The following is a 15,159-nucleotide window of genomic DNA, read 5'->3' as shown; positions in this document are numbered from 1 at the left end:
GGGAATGACTAGGGAAGCCATCACCCCCTGTTATTGCCCTGTAACGTCCCCCTGTGGCGCGAAAAACAATACCATAGAAGGGAGGGAACTAGGACCACGCAGAGCTCCTTTGCCTTTCGGTCCTCCCGCACTCATCAGTAAGCCGCAAGTGCTAAGAGTCGGCAGGTGCGCACTTATCGAGGCGCGATCACGGACGGCTGCGTTGGCGCGGGTTCCGCGGTTTTGCACACGTGTGTGAGCTACGAAGTACGAGTCGTGCAACTGTGACGGTTCCCCATACGAGTTTGATGCTCTTCTATCTGTATTAACTGTCACTGCACAGTATAGAGATAAACGGTAAAATTCATGCTAACGATTTAATTTTTTTCTTATTTCGAACATAAAATAGCAAATAAAACACCACGATGAGAGGCTGCAGATAGTAAAAAGCTTTGTTTTTAGGACCTGTTCTAAAGTGCTTGAGCACTTTTTTCTACTTTTGTGAACAAGGAATCTATGTTTTCGTTTCGCACTGTGCCCTGTACGTTACTCGGCTGACCCGCCCTGCTCCTCACGCCCGCTTCACATCCGCGGAGTCTGATCTGCCAACTCACCTCCTGTTAACTATCACCGTCTTCTCCATTCACTCGCCCAACGAATATCGACTGCCCTAGGGTCGGGCACTGTGCCAGGTACCGAAAATATCAAATTAAATAAGACGTAATTCCTGCCCTCAAGTTAGTCGAGAAGACAAATAACCATAGAAAGGTAACAATACCTACCCTGCATGCCTTTAGTGCGAACTATAATACACGTAAATGGTATAAACCACTTCTAACAATGAGTAAGCACTCTGTTCAATTATCTCGTCAATTCTTATTACAACTTACAGGGTAGGTCATGATATTGTTTCCATCTTTTAACTATAGAAGCAGAGATTTAGATCACTGAAGAAACTTGACCAGAGGGACTTTGTCATTGGGTGGTAGAGGAGGGCCACCCAAGTCCCTCTGAGTGCTAAATCTGAGCTCCTAAATGATAATTATCGTTCTTAGTGATATAATCCTAAGCACTGTATTCTTTACTTTCTGTTATTACAATGTCTATATTTCTACCTTCTCAAAGGTCAATTTTAGCTATAATTTTATTTTATCAACCTGAAGAAAAGTGTATTCTATATTTTTAAAATTTATTTATTAGTATTTTATTTAGGATATAAATTATAGCTTGATTTTTTTTTAATCTGCCAATCCTTTGACCCAACTACAGAAAATTAGATTCAACTGACAAAGCTTATGACTTTCAAAATCATATTTGTGACTTTGTTTCCTAAAATGCAGTATACTGGTTAAAAACATGTACTTTGGAAGCAAACAGACCTGGGTCCAAATCCTGGCCTCTACCCCACTAGTTCTGGAAAGAGGCTTAACCCTCAAAGCCTAAATTTTCCCATATGCAAAAGGGGATGAAAATAGTACCTTAATTACCTTATAGGACCATGTGTAAATTTAATAAGATAATCCTTGTGAAACTCTTAAAATAATAACTTGGTACTTAGCAAGCACTCAAAAATGTTAGTTTTAGTACTATTATTTTTAGTACCATAGTCTCACATCTATGTTTAAAAATAATTTGAAATTACCTTTTTCTTGAAATAGTTTCCTCTGATACAAGCACTAAATTCAAGAGTCTCTAATTTCCAAGAAGTCTATTATTTCTTTGTAATGAAAGCATGCAAAAATTTACCCCCAAATGATTGCTGTTGGTCACAGATACCTCTACAATTCAAGGGATATAAGATGTTTTTATTTAAATAATCCTTCACTAAAAATTCCAAAAACGAACCTTCATTTTTCCCTTTTCATTCTAAACTGCCTATTCAAAGAATCAAGGGTAAAATGAGTTTATAAACTATACATAAAGAACTGTAATAATGCAATAAATTATTCCTGTCATGAGCACAGCTATTTCAGTTCTCTTCAACCCTTAAAGTGACAATTAAGTTTCAGAACATTGAGCAAATTAATACGGCTGAACTCTTTCCTCCCACGGAAAAGGAAAGGATGAGCCAGCCTGAAGGTCAACCGCCATCACCCAGGCGGTCGGGGGCCCATCCCTCTGGCTTCTGAGTGGTTGACGAGCACACAGAAAACAGACCGGACACCACCTGAAAATGGACTCTGTACCTGTTATACAATAGCTCTAGGGGAAAAGAAGGCCTTTATTTGACATTTTTACTTTGGTTTAAAGAAAAGGAAAACAGGGTTTAAAAAAAAAAAGAAGCCTTCGTTTGATATCTTACAAAACGTGACGGTCACGTGATAGCTTCCCGAAACCCAGTCCTTCCCGTGACGATGGCCATGTCTACTGCAGACCTGCGGGTCCTTACCAGTTCCTGAGCGTCCTGCTGCAGCGGCAGGAAGGCCGCTTCCAGAATAGCAACCTGGTCAGCACTGAGCTTCTGCCACAGCCCGACGAGCAGAATCACCAAGTGCGAGGCACTTCTCAGCCTGATGAACGCCTGGAACAGGTTGTCCTGGTTTTCCTCGACAGCATCTGCTAGAGCGATCACCTGCAGAAATCAGGAACTTCGGTGAGGGGTGATTTCACAGTTCTTGCGCCCTCGACAAATTACATTTGGCACACTCCTGTTTTTCCTTAAAACAACTTGATGAGCTTTGTCTCCCAAAACACAAACTCTGTTGAGTAATAAGAGAGTTATCAGTCATCTGTTCACTTCCTTCTTTAGAAAGAAAAATAATAAAATGTCTGCAGCAATTCCAAATCCGTATGGCCCGGAGATAAAAATATCCACGAAGTCAGCTTCATGGGGACATTGTTCACCACTGACTGACCTTCTACAGTACACGATAATATAAGTAACCTCTAATACCGTTATTACAATCTTTAATACTAGCCAGAGATGGATGAAGTTTTAAAATTCGTATCAAAATACTGCATTTGCCTTGTAATTTAAAACAACTGCATTACACCCTTATCAGAAAATAACTATCTTCCTCTGATTACTATTCTTCATATGTTTCATGGTATTGGGATATCTAATATCTATTATAGCCAAAGGATAGATAATGTTCAAACATTTAACCAGTAGAGTAATGTGTCATTTTTAACACCAGTGTCAGGCACCAGATCATAGGGATCTGAAAGAAAAGAAATTTCAGGGTGTGTTAGCTTTACAATGCCAAATCTACTAGGATAAAATTGGCAGGAGTGAGTAGAATTGGCTTTTTTTTTTTTTTTTCCAACCTCTTGAATAATCCCATGGAAAAAAGAAGCGAAGCAACAATTGGATGGAAAATCCGAGACTGCCCATTGGTGTTCTATTTTATTGTAATGTCTTGGTGAATTCTGTGCTCATTAAAAGTACGGAACTGACTGGCCCAGAGGACCAAGGTGTCTGACAGCCCCCGAAACAGAAACGGCGAGAGCCAGAGCCACACGAGCTCCTTTCTACACGTCCCCACCAGGCTGAGGGACTGGAGCTCAGATGAGTTGCAGAAGTCCAGTGTATGATGATCCATTTGGTGGTATTTCACGGGCTATTGACGCTGGCCCAAAGGGCTTGTTAAAACATCATCATTCAAACAAGTAGACGCTACAACTGTATGTCTCCCAAATTCCATGTGGGGCAAAGGGCTACAGGGGAGCAGCCCTCAGGGTATCTGGGGAAAAGAAGGAGGTTAGGAAAAGATAAAGCAACTGAAGGTCCTGGCTTGACAGTGCTAGGCAGACCGGGATCCTCTGCCACTCGGCCGAGGGCCTGCCGGAGTTATAAAGGCGGATTCAGCTCTGCAGGGAGCCCTGGGGGTCTGGACCAGGGTCAGCGGAACAATACAATGAAGTGCATGGCTTACTATGTGCCTAGTACTGGGTCGCTTTCCATTTGCATTGAAAAGGAGTACGTGATATTTTACAGCCCATGAGGATCTTATAATCTCTTGGACAGAAAACATACATGTACAATTAGTGGAAAGAAACGTTACTGTCATAATGTCCCAATTGTGCAGAAGAGAAAGTAAGTGCGAAAGAAGTGAGCAAAGGGACAGATTATGATGAGCCGGAGTTAATATCCCTGGAGCCTTCTTGACTCAAATGAGGCTTGGAACTCATCTCTTCCCCATTACTTCAAGAAGTCCCCTCGAAGACAGAGAGAGAAGCCACTTGTCTTAAACCAAAACATCTGGAATCATCTGCTTCCCCCACCCTCACCATGACTGCCGCTGACTCCTGTTAAAGTCTCAGTCTATACCTTTTTCTTCCTGTGACTGTTACCAATTAAGCCTCATCGTGGGGGTCATCATATTATGGTACAGATGCTTATTGTCAATAAATCCAAATTATACAAAGATCAAGGTCATAAACACTTCCCGAGAGCCAGGTATGTGCATGAATTTGCGGGAAGCACTCTAGGAAGTTCCATGGCGACAGGGCTCATCTCCGCGTTCAAAGGCTTGATAATGGAGGAAGGAGAGCAGGTCAAGGAGGCCAACGCTGACAGTGTAGGGAAGACGTACAGACTCTAAAGGAGAATGCTACTAACACGATTTACTTACTTATTTATTTTTTTCTATCGTTCAGCCAGGCGCCACTGGCTGGCCTGGGGCCCAGAGGCGGATCGGCCTCGGTCCCTGCCCTCTGGAGTGTTATTGTTAGTAACACTAATCCTCCCGGTGCATGGGGCGCAGACTGCAGGCCGGGCTTTCTGCTCCATGCCATCAGGTACCGGTGCCTTCAGGAGTCACACCCGCTGCGACGCAGTTGGCATGATCTCTATCTCACAAATGCCATCTCTGAAGCCCAGCAGGTGAAAGGCGTTTGCTCTGTGCTGCGCACAGGGCGTGCAAACTGTGCTGAGAAGGGCTCCTTGCCCGGTTTAATGCCCGGCTGTCTCTGTCTTGAAATTCTTAATACTTCTGGTTTTAAACTTGTGTTTTGTAAGTAAAGTCAGCAGGATGATGGAGCAGGCCAGGAGCAGAGGAGATCTGCTCAGTAACTCCTACGCGTTAAACACTCTTACATTTGCATTTAAAACTGGCATTGTACAAGATTAATGGTCAAATTCATGGTAACGATTTGAAATTTTAATTTTTCCTCTCTTGGAATGGCATTAAATAGAAAATTAAAAATGCCATCAGAAGGTGCAAGAGACCACTGAAGAAAGGAAAAGCTTGAGATTTTAGTAGCTGTTTTAACAGCAGTTTGTTCCTGTCTTCTAACAAGGCCCCTTGAGTTTCCATCTTGCACCGGGACTGCACATTAAGTCGTCAGCTCGCCCATCACCTGGCACACGAGAGCGCGGGACTCAGACTGGGGGGTCTCTCACCCCGAAGCGTGAGACCCGAAGCACCTTATAGAGGGGGGCCTACCGACCCCCGAGGGCAGAGAACCTTCGAGAGGAACAGGTGAAGGAAGAGCAGGGGGGTGCGGGGTGCGGGGTGCGGGGTGCGGGGCCGGCCCCGCCAGCTCCTGCGGGCTCAGGGGAAAGAACCGAATGCTCAGTTTGGGGGAATTTTGTGAGCCAGAACCAGCTGTTAAAAACGATTATTACAAAACACACACACACACACACACACACACACACACACACACACACACACACACATAACCCAAATTACATAACCTTAAAATTAAATAAATTACATTAAAGCAAAGTCACAAATACGCAAAGCTCATTACTTCCTCATCATTTTGCTGTTCTGCGTGTCACCCCTGCGCGGGGCCAGCACAGCCCTGTGGGCTCCCGCACCTCTTGCCCTACCTCGCGTGGTGGAGGTCGACAAACATCACGCAGCCAGCCAGGATCCCCACCACGCGCTCCTCCCCAGACGGCCCGCTGTGGAACGTTCGCCAGCCCACCGCTGGGAAGCAGCACCTGACGTCTGTCTGTCCTCAAGGAGAGAGGCTGGAGAAGGGCGCTTGAAGAGTGAAGGCGACACCCTGAACACGTGCACGGAAGCAGGGAAGCAGAGGCTGCCGCTCGTTCGGGGACGAGCACACGGTCCAGTTCGGGAAGAGCTCTTACTGAGACAGAGGAGGGACCCTGGGCGGCTGCTGTGGAAGAGCCAGGACGTCGAGGTGAAGTGCACACGCTTCGCACTGTCGGCGCTGGGGAGCCACAGAGTATTCTGCGTGGGGGCATTACTGGACAGAGGGGGCCGGCTGAGCAGCCCTGGGATGACAGTAAACATCTGGGGCCTGGGCTGGGCTCCTCACTATCAAGGGGAGACTTTTACTAACTGTAACAGCACGTCAGTTCGCGGACCCGCCCAACCTGCTAAACGCAGCCGTGGCGGGGGAGTGACTTCTCAGCCCCGGCCACAGGGTCTTTGCTGAGCAGGTCCCGCAAGAAGCACTGTTTCCCTAAGTCTCAGCCTCACTGGATATCTTCCTGTGCCATTGTGGAAAGAGTCTGCTGTCCCCAAACGGTCGCAGAAATGAAAAAGAAAAGGGATAAGCAATTCCTTATGTCAACTACCCCCCAAGAAAAATCTTCCTGACCTACTGGCCAGCATGAAATACTAAACAGATCTCCATGCTCTCAATTTAGTTTTACACGTAACAGCCAGGTTTACTTTGTTCTCCACCAGAGCCATGTGAATTTAGCAGAATTAACATAAAAAGGGCTGGAAAAACTAGACCTATCAAGATTCGGATCTAACCAAGGCCTAGAAGAGTTCGCAGCTCACCGGGAACTGTGAGGCCGAGCAGCTGTCGGACTTAAGTTGGAGGGAGAGACCTTTCCCAGCTCCTCGCTGGCTGCGGAAGCTGTGTGCTCCCCGGCGTTCGACGGAATACAAAAACGACAAATGCTAACGACTTCAAACACAATGTATTGATGGCCTTCGTTTCACATTTTCCAAACTGAAGGTTTCCAAATAAAATGGAGACCCCCAAAGGACAGCTCTGTCCCACTGCCACATCGGCTGATGCCAAAGTAACGAGGCGGAGGCCCAGGGAGCTGCTTGCAGGAAAACGGTCCGCTCATAAAGTGAGTGTGAAATCAATCCCCAGGACTCCCAGCTGCCAACGCAGGCTCTAGGATTGGTTACAGGAAAGCAGCAGCAGCAGAGCAGACATGCATCACGCCCTGCGAACACGGACATGTCCAATTTCTTCGCCTAAACGTACGGCTGGATCTGCCTCCCAGTCTGGCGTAGCGCACAGAACCCCGCTGCTCTATCTGGCTGCCACCTCCTGGGCCCCGACTGTGGTCCAGGCACTGTGCTCGGGCCGCTGTACCCACATTATCGTTCGAGTGTCACGACTACCCTCCTGAGACAGGAACTGTTTATCCCCCAGACCCTGACTTTCTGATGAGGAAACCAACGTTTATGGCTCTGATGAGCACACAGATGGGGTGAACACACTGTCCATTGTCATGAACCAGGGTGGAGCAGGGCCAGATTCCTGTTCCGTTTTCTGGTTCCCCACTGGGTCATTCTTTCTGCTGCAGTGGTACACAAACGTACACAGCTGGCCCTAAAATAATCCAGTGGGTTTTTATCTTGATAAACAAAGATACTAAGGAAAAACACTACTAATGTATCACACCCATCACAGGCAGAGATGCTTAAGTTAAGCTTTCCCATTGGTGAGGCATGTAACATAAGGTCAACTCAGGTTGAAATTCCCAGGTTGGTTTCCACCGAATTACAGTATAAAGGAAATTAGTCCATAATCTGTAAAGGATGGGAGATTAACATATTATTCTTCTCTTAAGAAGGAGAGTTTTATCACGCTCCAGATAGCTCAAAGCATGACTTTAGAAGATGATTATTTTCTAGGGCTGCTCCTTCAGCAGAAACTACTTTTTAAAAAGGAAGGATTCATTTATTTTCTATAAATCCCAGACCGCTATGTTTCCAGTGATCTGAGCAAGCTGTTCTCCAATGATAATTTGTCAGCATCTACTGAGGGCTTTCTAGGAGCCAGGCACTGTGCTCACCTCGTTACAGGGATTATCTCATTTCATTCTCAAAATAATTTCAGTCTGCAGCCACGCCGCCCTGAACACGCCCGATCCCATCTGATTTCGGAAGTTCAGCAGGGGCGGGCCTGGTTAGTACTTGGATGGGAGACCACCTAGAAAGACCTGGTGCTGTGGGTGTAAAAAAATAATGATGATGATGATAATTTCATGATGTAGATGTCATTACTGTCCCCATTTTAAAAATAAGGAAACAATCACAGAAAGGGTCAAGCAGTTAGCAAGCAGCAGAGCTAGGGCTCACAGCAAAGCTATGTGACCCGGGAAACGTCGCCGAGTAACGCTGCCTGCGTTAATTTTCCGCCTGCACATCGGTTCCATCATAGGCAATATGTGGAGCAAATTCTATCAGAAACTCCCCAACTGGAGGTGTCGGCTTTGCTGACCCTTCTCACGTCCCATTATAAGTGAAGATAGGTTTATTTTAGTAAAAGGCCGGCACAGATGAATGAGTTTAAACAATGGAGTTGCTGTGATACACAGAAGTTTCTAACTCCCCTAGGGCAGAGCACTACGGGCTGGGTCAGGCGATGGCCGGGGAGTCGAGGAGACGGAGCTTCCAGGTCTGGCTTCTCGACCGAGCAGCTTCACGTCAGTGTTAAATTCACTTCCTTTTCTGGGCTCGGGTTCCATCACCTTTACAATGCAGGAAAGGGAAATACGATCTCGAACATCCAACATCGCTGTAAGTGTCAGACCCGAAAGCTTTTAAATTGCTTGTGGATGATCTGCTGTTTGGAGCTGTCCAGGCCACTTCCTCCCCTCTATATTCACACACATCCTGGGCTTCTTTTCTAACGTCTGTTGATTTAGAGTTTTTTGGTCCATAAAAGAGCAATAAGAATATTCTTCTTTGGCTATTTCATAAAACGAGAAGTTAATGAGGAAAAAGAAAAGATGGACAATACCCAGTGTTGGCGAGAACGTGGAGAAATCGGAACCCTCGGATGCTGCTGGTGAGAATGTAACATGGTACCGCTGTTTTGGAAAAGAGTTTGGCGGTTCCTCAAAAAGTTACACGTTGAGTTACCATATGACCCAACCATTCCACTTCTGGGTTGATGCCCAAAACAAATGAAAATATATGTCTGCTCGAAAACTCGTTTGCAAATGTGAATAGCAGCATTATTTATAATAGCCCAAAAGTAGAAATAAATGTCCATCGATTGATGAATGGATAAATTAAATGTGGCATACTCGTATAATGGAATATTATTCAGCCATAAAAACAAATGGAATACTTAACATTCTACTATAAGGATGAATCTTAAAAACATTATAAGTTAAAAAAGTCGGTCACAAAGGACTAAACATTGGATTATTCCAGTTATATGAAATGTCCAGAATAGGCAAATCTGTAAACACGGTAAGTAGAATGGCAAAGTGCTAATGGCTGTGGGGTCTCTTCTAAGGGGGATGAAAATGTTCTAAATTAAATTGTGCTGATGGCTGCACAACCCTGTGGATATGCTAAAAATCACTAAATTGTACTCTGTAAATGGGTGAATTTTATCTGTGTAAATTATATCTCAATAAAGCTATTAAAAATAAAAAGAATTAAAATTACTGTGAAAGTATAATTCATGTTAAGATAGATATAAAATTAACACAAATAAAAGCATCTCTTTTTAAGCAACAATTTTGATACAGTAATGGCCATATTGTATTACAAGCGGGGCTTAACGGTATTAAAGATGATGGAAAAATCATGTGACTTCGGTGTCAATTAGATCTAAGTATGAATACTGGTAATGCTGCTTAGCAGTTGTAGAACCTTTGGTTGGTCACCTTACCATCCTCATGCTTAGTTTCCTCACCTATAAAATAATACTCGGTAAAAGCTTGTCAACATCCCTCCTAGTCAGTTCTATTTTGTCTGGCTCCTGTTTATTAACTCTTAATACTCCCTACAGTTGAGGGCTCACTTTAACGTGGCAACACTTGGCGCACTCGCCTCTTTCTGTTAGAGAGACAACGACATTGAAACAGGAGGCTCCCTCTCCTGGTCCCTAAAGCACACCAGCCACTTCCCTAAGGTGATGCTGCTGACCGCGGCGTCCCTTGGCCCTCTCTGTGCAGTCGCTGTCACCCGGTGCTCATTTTGTAGCCAAGGTTAATCAAGTTCCAAAGTTAAATGTCATGAGACCCTGTATCAAATACATTACGAAATGCTTTGTAAGGGACATGTATTAGATTCCTTTTTTTACTCCTTTACAGATTCTATTAAAACACATACAATGCAGGCACACGACTTTGCCTGGTACGACTTGTCTCTAGAAATCCTCTGAGGCTTGTCAGTCAGGGAGCTAGACATTGTTTAATTTTCTTTTGAACCTTACTGAAAATGCTAGACAACTTGGTGATTTGAATAAAATGTTTATAAAGTACACCATGAGAAGGCAGAGGGAAAATAAAACTCATACTCAGTCGAGAAAATTCCAGTATAAAAAGAGCAACTGATAAGTCCCCAACTTGCCCTCGATTTTCCAGTACCCAACATGCAGTGGGCATCCTATAAATGCCCGATGAACTGATGAACCTCGAAGGCAGCCCACCTAAAAATCCAGCACAACTAGGAGCCATGCTAAACGGCCTCTTAAATCCTAGACACACTCAATCAGGCGCTGTCAGGCTCCCAGTTTGAATGGAACCCAAGTGATGTCACACGGAAACAACAGACCTACCTCAATATATCTGTCATCCACTTTTTAAAAAATGCCTCCACTTCACCTTTAGCCACAGCTGCCTAACACCAAGCTACAGACAGCTCCAGGGGGCGATGAAACAAATTTACTCCTCACGCGGCCGCTCTCTGGTTAGCAAGACACACTTCTAGTCTAGGGGAGAGCCGCGAGCAGGCAAGAAACAGGGCACGCTTCCCTCTCAGAGACGTTATTTGTGAAGGCTTTTGCTGCAGACTCCAGCGTGGCAAAGGCCTTGCAATAAGGAAGAAAAAGTGTATCGGATCTAAACTTTTAATCCAATTATAATCCAAATCACATACACATAATTACATATGATAATCCAATTATTATCCAAAGGAATTGTTCTTTTATCAATAACAATGAACTAAAGTTCACCATGAAAAGAGAAAGGGCGTGGAGATGATTTAAATGCCAGACCAGCAAGAAGGATTTCATTATCTATGTGCTGAGCCTTTAGTTACATAAAAAAGAACTCTGAGCTTTTACTTCAAAGGCATAGCAAAAATCTAATTCTTAACTACTTTTGCCACTATGTTATTTTGTATAAATAGAATCAGACGGGGTTACATTCTATCGCACCTCACATGGGGTGAAAACCTAAGGCCCCCTATAACCCGCAGTTAGCTGAAATGCCTAAACCGAGCCCAGGATTAGAAAATTGTTTAACCACGTACCATTTTGGGTAGCTACTAAAATAACAGGAAAGTGTACCCACTCAGTAAAAAACTTCAGTCACACAAGTTATTTGTCTTCATAAAAAGGGACCTGCCAATTGGCTAAGTCACCTGACGCTTTGGGCCACCAAGATATGATTGTCGTGACTCTTAGAAGTCGTGACGGCTTTTCTGGTCTAGGATTATAATTTTCTTTGACACCGACCTACACTTGCAAAATGTCTTGAGAATTCATATAAAACTGAATTTAGAATAACAAATTATTCCTGAAAAATTTCTTTATACTATATACTGTAGAACTCCTTTTTCTCCTTTTTTAATGTTCTGCCCAGAAGAATATAAAAGGTAGGCAATGCTGAAATATAGACTTTGGCTGGGACTTTTAAAATATATATCATTGATACATAAAAATGTTAAATAAGAAAGACAATAAATCATTTACAAGTGACATAGAGACAAATTTTGCTATTTCTGCAAAGTTTATTCTCCAAATAGACATGTAACTTAATCAGCTGAAAGGAAACTAACTCCACTGCTTGGCTAATATAATGTTAAAAATACAACTGATCTCAATCCTGATTACTATTTTTACACCCCACAACCCCCATTGACCAAATTTTTACCCCTTTCCATAAAATTATCTACCTATGGCCAAGTGAAACCCCAATTTAAAAATAATAATTAATGGAATCAAGTTGTAAAAAGAAGAATGAATGTTCTCTGGGCCACGGTTACTCACTGAACAGATCGCTGTTCAAGCTGAAATCTATAGTTGGCAATGTCAGAACTCGTTTTATACAAGCCTTGGAGAATGCCACAGTTATCGCTGTCCAAAAACAACAACCACGAGGTCTGATCTGAATGGTTTCTAAGTTTAGAACGTTTCGGGCCACATTCCTGCATGCAGACATGTCAGTAATTATGTAGCCACCCACACGACCCGGAGTGCCATCTCCAGCGAAAGGAAATTATGGGGAGATGGGCAGCTGGTGGGTGTTCTAAGAGCATTCCTTTAGCTAAGGCGGCCAGTGCTAAGACGCATTATGACATGCGATCGGTGAAGGATGCTGAGGACTCACCCTAAAGGGCAAGAAGAGACATTGGAGCCCCCAACAGTGCTGATGCTGCTGCTGATCACTTCCTCCGCTCCACAGTTTAAGAGGTAAATGTGACCTTTTCACAATAAGCAGAAACTTTTTTTCTTTCTACAGATCTTTTTCAGAGTCTATTTCTCTTGAGCATCTGTGGTTTGTATCTATTTTTGCTCTTTTAGCTGAAACACAGTCATATCGGTACTACCTGGCAGTACTTCGGAGAGACACACACAGGCTCACGTGGCTCAGAACACATGGAGCCGACGCAAAGGCAATGGGGGGTCTGCCTGCTTTCACGTGGGGTGCAATTAGCGTGAACTGGGGGTATTTCTGCGATCACAGGCTGTTGGGACAGTATGGCCGGAAGTGGCCTCGCTTAAAGTTAAGTCGTGCCCGATTCCCACGGCCCCGCAGACTCCTCTGGGCCGGAGTTCCACTGTTTCCGCAGCCCTTCCACAGTCCCGGGCTCACGGAAGGCTTTCAGAGCACGCCTGTTACACCGAAGTCGATTAAAAAGCCCGATTCCTAACTCAGTAGCACGAGCATGTCCACTGCGACGGCAACGGGGAAGAGCACCGCCCGGGCAACGCGGTCCATCCTGACGTTCCAGGCGAACGAGACCACGGCCTGTCCTTCCTGAAAAGTGTTCCAGGCTATGTTCTTGGTCTACCATAGGTAGTAAATAACTCAATCCATGCCTTCCACATGTATCACGTTACAGCGAATTACTAAATTCATTCAAGTCTTTACTGCTAAGTTTATGTGGCAAGTGTTACAAAGGCTGTAATTTTACTTTAAAATACATCATCACAGACAGGGTCATATGACGTGAGCATGTGAGTCACTCCAAGCTGCCCTCTAGAGCAGAGATGCCCAACCTCTTTGTTAAAGGCATTTGGGGCCAGACGATTCCTTGTTGTGGGGCGGTTGCCATGGGAGCTAACAGCATCCCTGGACTCCATACACTAAATGTCAACAGCGCCCTCCCCTCGGTCATGGCAACCAATAGTCTCCAGACATTGCCGAATGTCTCCTTGGGGGCAAAATCACCCTGGTTGAGAATCACTGCAGTAGAGTCTGAGTTCGTGCTCAGCTATCCTTCTCATCCAAAACAAAGCTCACAAGCCAGACGGGGCTACCACTTTAGTTACTGGTTTCTCCAGAAACACAGAGACTTTCTAATCACCATAATGAATGTCAGAAATGGATTTTGAGTGGTGAGATCAGAGGTTTGATCATCAGTATTACGGGTATTAGAGATTCACTGGCAAAATTAATGGTGTTTAAGACATGTGAATTGGTTGAATATTTGTATATTTAAAGTCTTCTCTGCATGAACAGGGTATGAGAATCCAGGAAGACACAGAAGAAATGTGGTCCAAGGCCTGAACCTAAATGATACTGTGTCTCGCCTTCGAGGCAGAAGATTCCTAGCTACCTGATGCCCATTCTGAGGGTAAAGGGATCCTGCCTTGGATTAGCGTCCAATCTGCCTCAAGTGAATCTTTCCAGAAAAGTGTGTCACTACCTAAAAGACATAGATTTGAGCCTTCGCCCAGCCTACAGTATGTAGGCTGCCTGAGTTGTTTCATAATAATGAATGTTTGTTTAATAAGTGTTCGCGTGGGGCAAAATTTGGCATGAGAGTAACTTTCATTATAACCAGCAAGAGCAGTTGTGGGGAAATAGCTCATTCGCATCCACCTCAAGCTTCTTGATGGCTATCATTACTTACCGAAAGAAGTTAAGAGCCGCGAGTGACCAAACTGGCAAAGGTGGTGTGCGATATCAAGTCCGTGCTAAGTGATGGTGACATACGTGATTTAAGAGCTGCCTGCAAAAAAACTAACAGTCTAGGAAGAAAAACAAAGATATTGAAAAAAACAGCAACAGCTGCTGCTTACTGCGCATCCGCTATGTCCCAGACACGGGCCCGAGAACTCCATGTATGTGATTCCTGCATCTTTCGACAACCTCTCCAGGTAATTTTTATTTTTGACAAAGAAAACTAGGTTCAGAGAAGTTAAGCAACTTGTTCAAAATCACACAGCAGTGACTACATACTACACTGTATCCTTACGAAGACACACACAGTTATGCTAGATGATAAGTACTACACAAATGACTACAGGGTTGATTGAGGCCATATGAAAAAGTCTTAAAAAAAAAAAAAAAAGAGGTCCCCCACCAACCTGACTTCCTAGGGATAAAGGGCCCACAGATTCCTCTGTTTGTCCTTTTAGATAAGTCCCCATTTGAACGCCTGAATGCCTCTGGTTCAGGAAAGCACTCATGAGTCCTGAACGCCGCACCTTATTGTCTTCCATCCACACATCTCTGTTACCTGCTTGGCCCTCTGGTCATCCGAGTGCATAACTCCTGCAATAATTATATATTTTTCAAACATAAAGCAACAGCAGTGGGTATGGAAAAACAGAAACTATCCATAGCACAGATGATGAAATCGAATCTGGGCTCTGGTCCTGTCCCACCCCTCACTGTGGTTTGACCGCAACAGAGTCCCTTAATCTCTTTAGGCTTCGGTTGTCCCCTCTGTAAAAGGGAGGCGTTTGCTGTGAGATCGAATGAGACAAACATACACGTGTGTGTCACGACAGGTAGCACACGGCACTGAATAAAGTATCCTTAGCGTTAGTTATCGCTGCTATTCAATGTGCCCTGGCTAAACACCCACTCGG

General features: G+C 44.4%; 1 protein-coding gene and 1 pseudogene across 5 annotated transcripts in view; one reads left to right on the top strand and one right to left on the bottom strand.

Annotated features, from left to right (window-relative positions):
- The window catches only part of BBS9 (Bardet-Biedl syndrome 9), a 301,889-nt gene that overhangs the window by 56,995 nt on the left and 229,735 nt on the right, over nucleotides 1–15,159 (bottom strand). For all 5 annotated transcript variants that reach the window (XM_016160080.2, XM_016160100.2, XM_016160068.2 and 2 more), the window contains one exon: nucleotides 2,369–2,551. In XM_016160080.2, coding sequence (XP_016015566.2) covers nucleotides 2,369–2,551 — 183 coding nt within the window. The remainder of the gene's footprint in view (nucleotides 1–2,368; nucleotides 2,552–15,159) is intronic.
- Nucleotides 7,989–8,107, top strand: LOC118610903 (annotated as a pseudogene).

Source organism: Rousettus aegyptiacus, unplaced genomic scaffold, assembly GCF_014176215.1.
Source record: "Rousettus aegyptiacus isolate mRouAeg1 unplaced genomic scaffold, mRouAeg1.p scaffold_m13_p_13, whole genome shotgun sequence".
NCBI lineage: Eukaryota > Metazoa > Chordata > Mammalia > Chiroptera > Pteropodidae > Rousettus > Rousettus aegyptiacus.
This window is presented reverse-complemented; position numbering and strand designations above follow the sequence as displayed.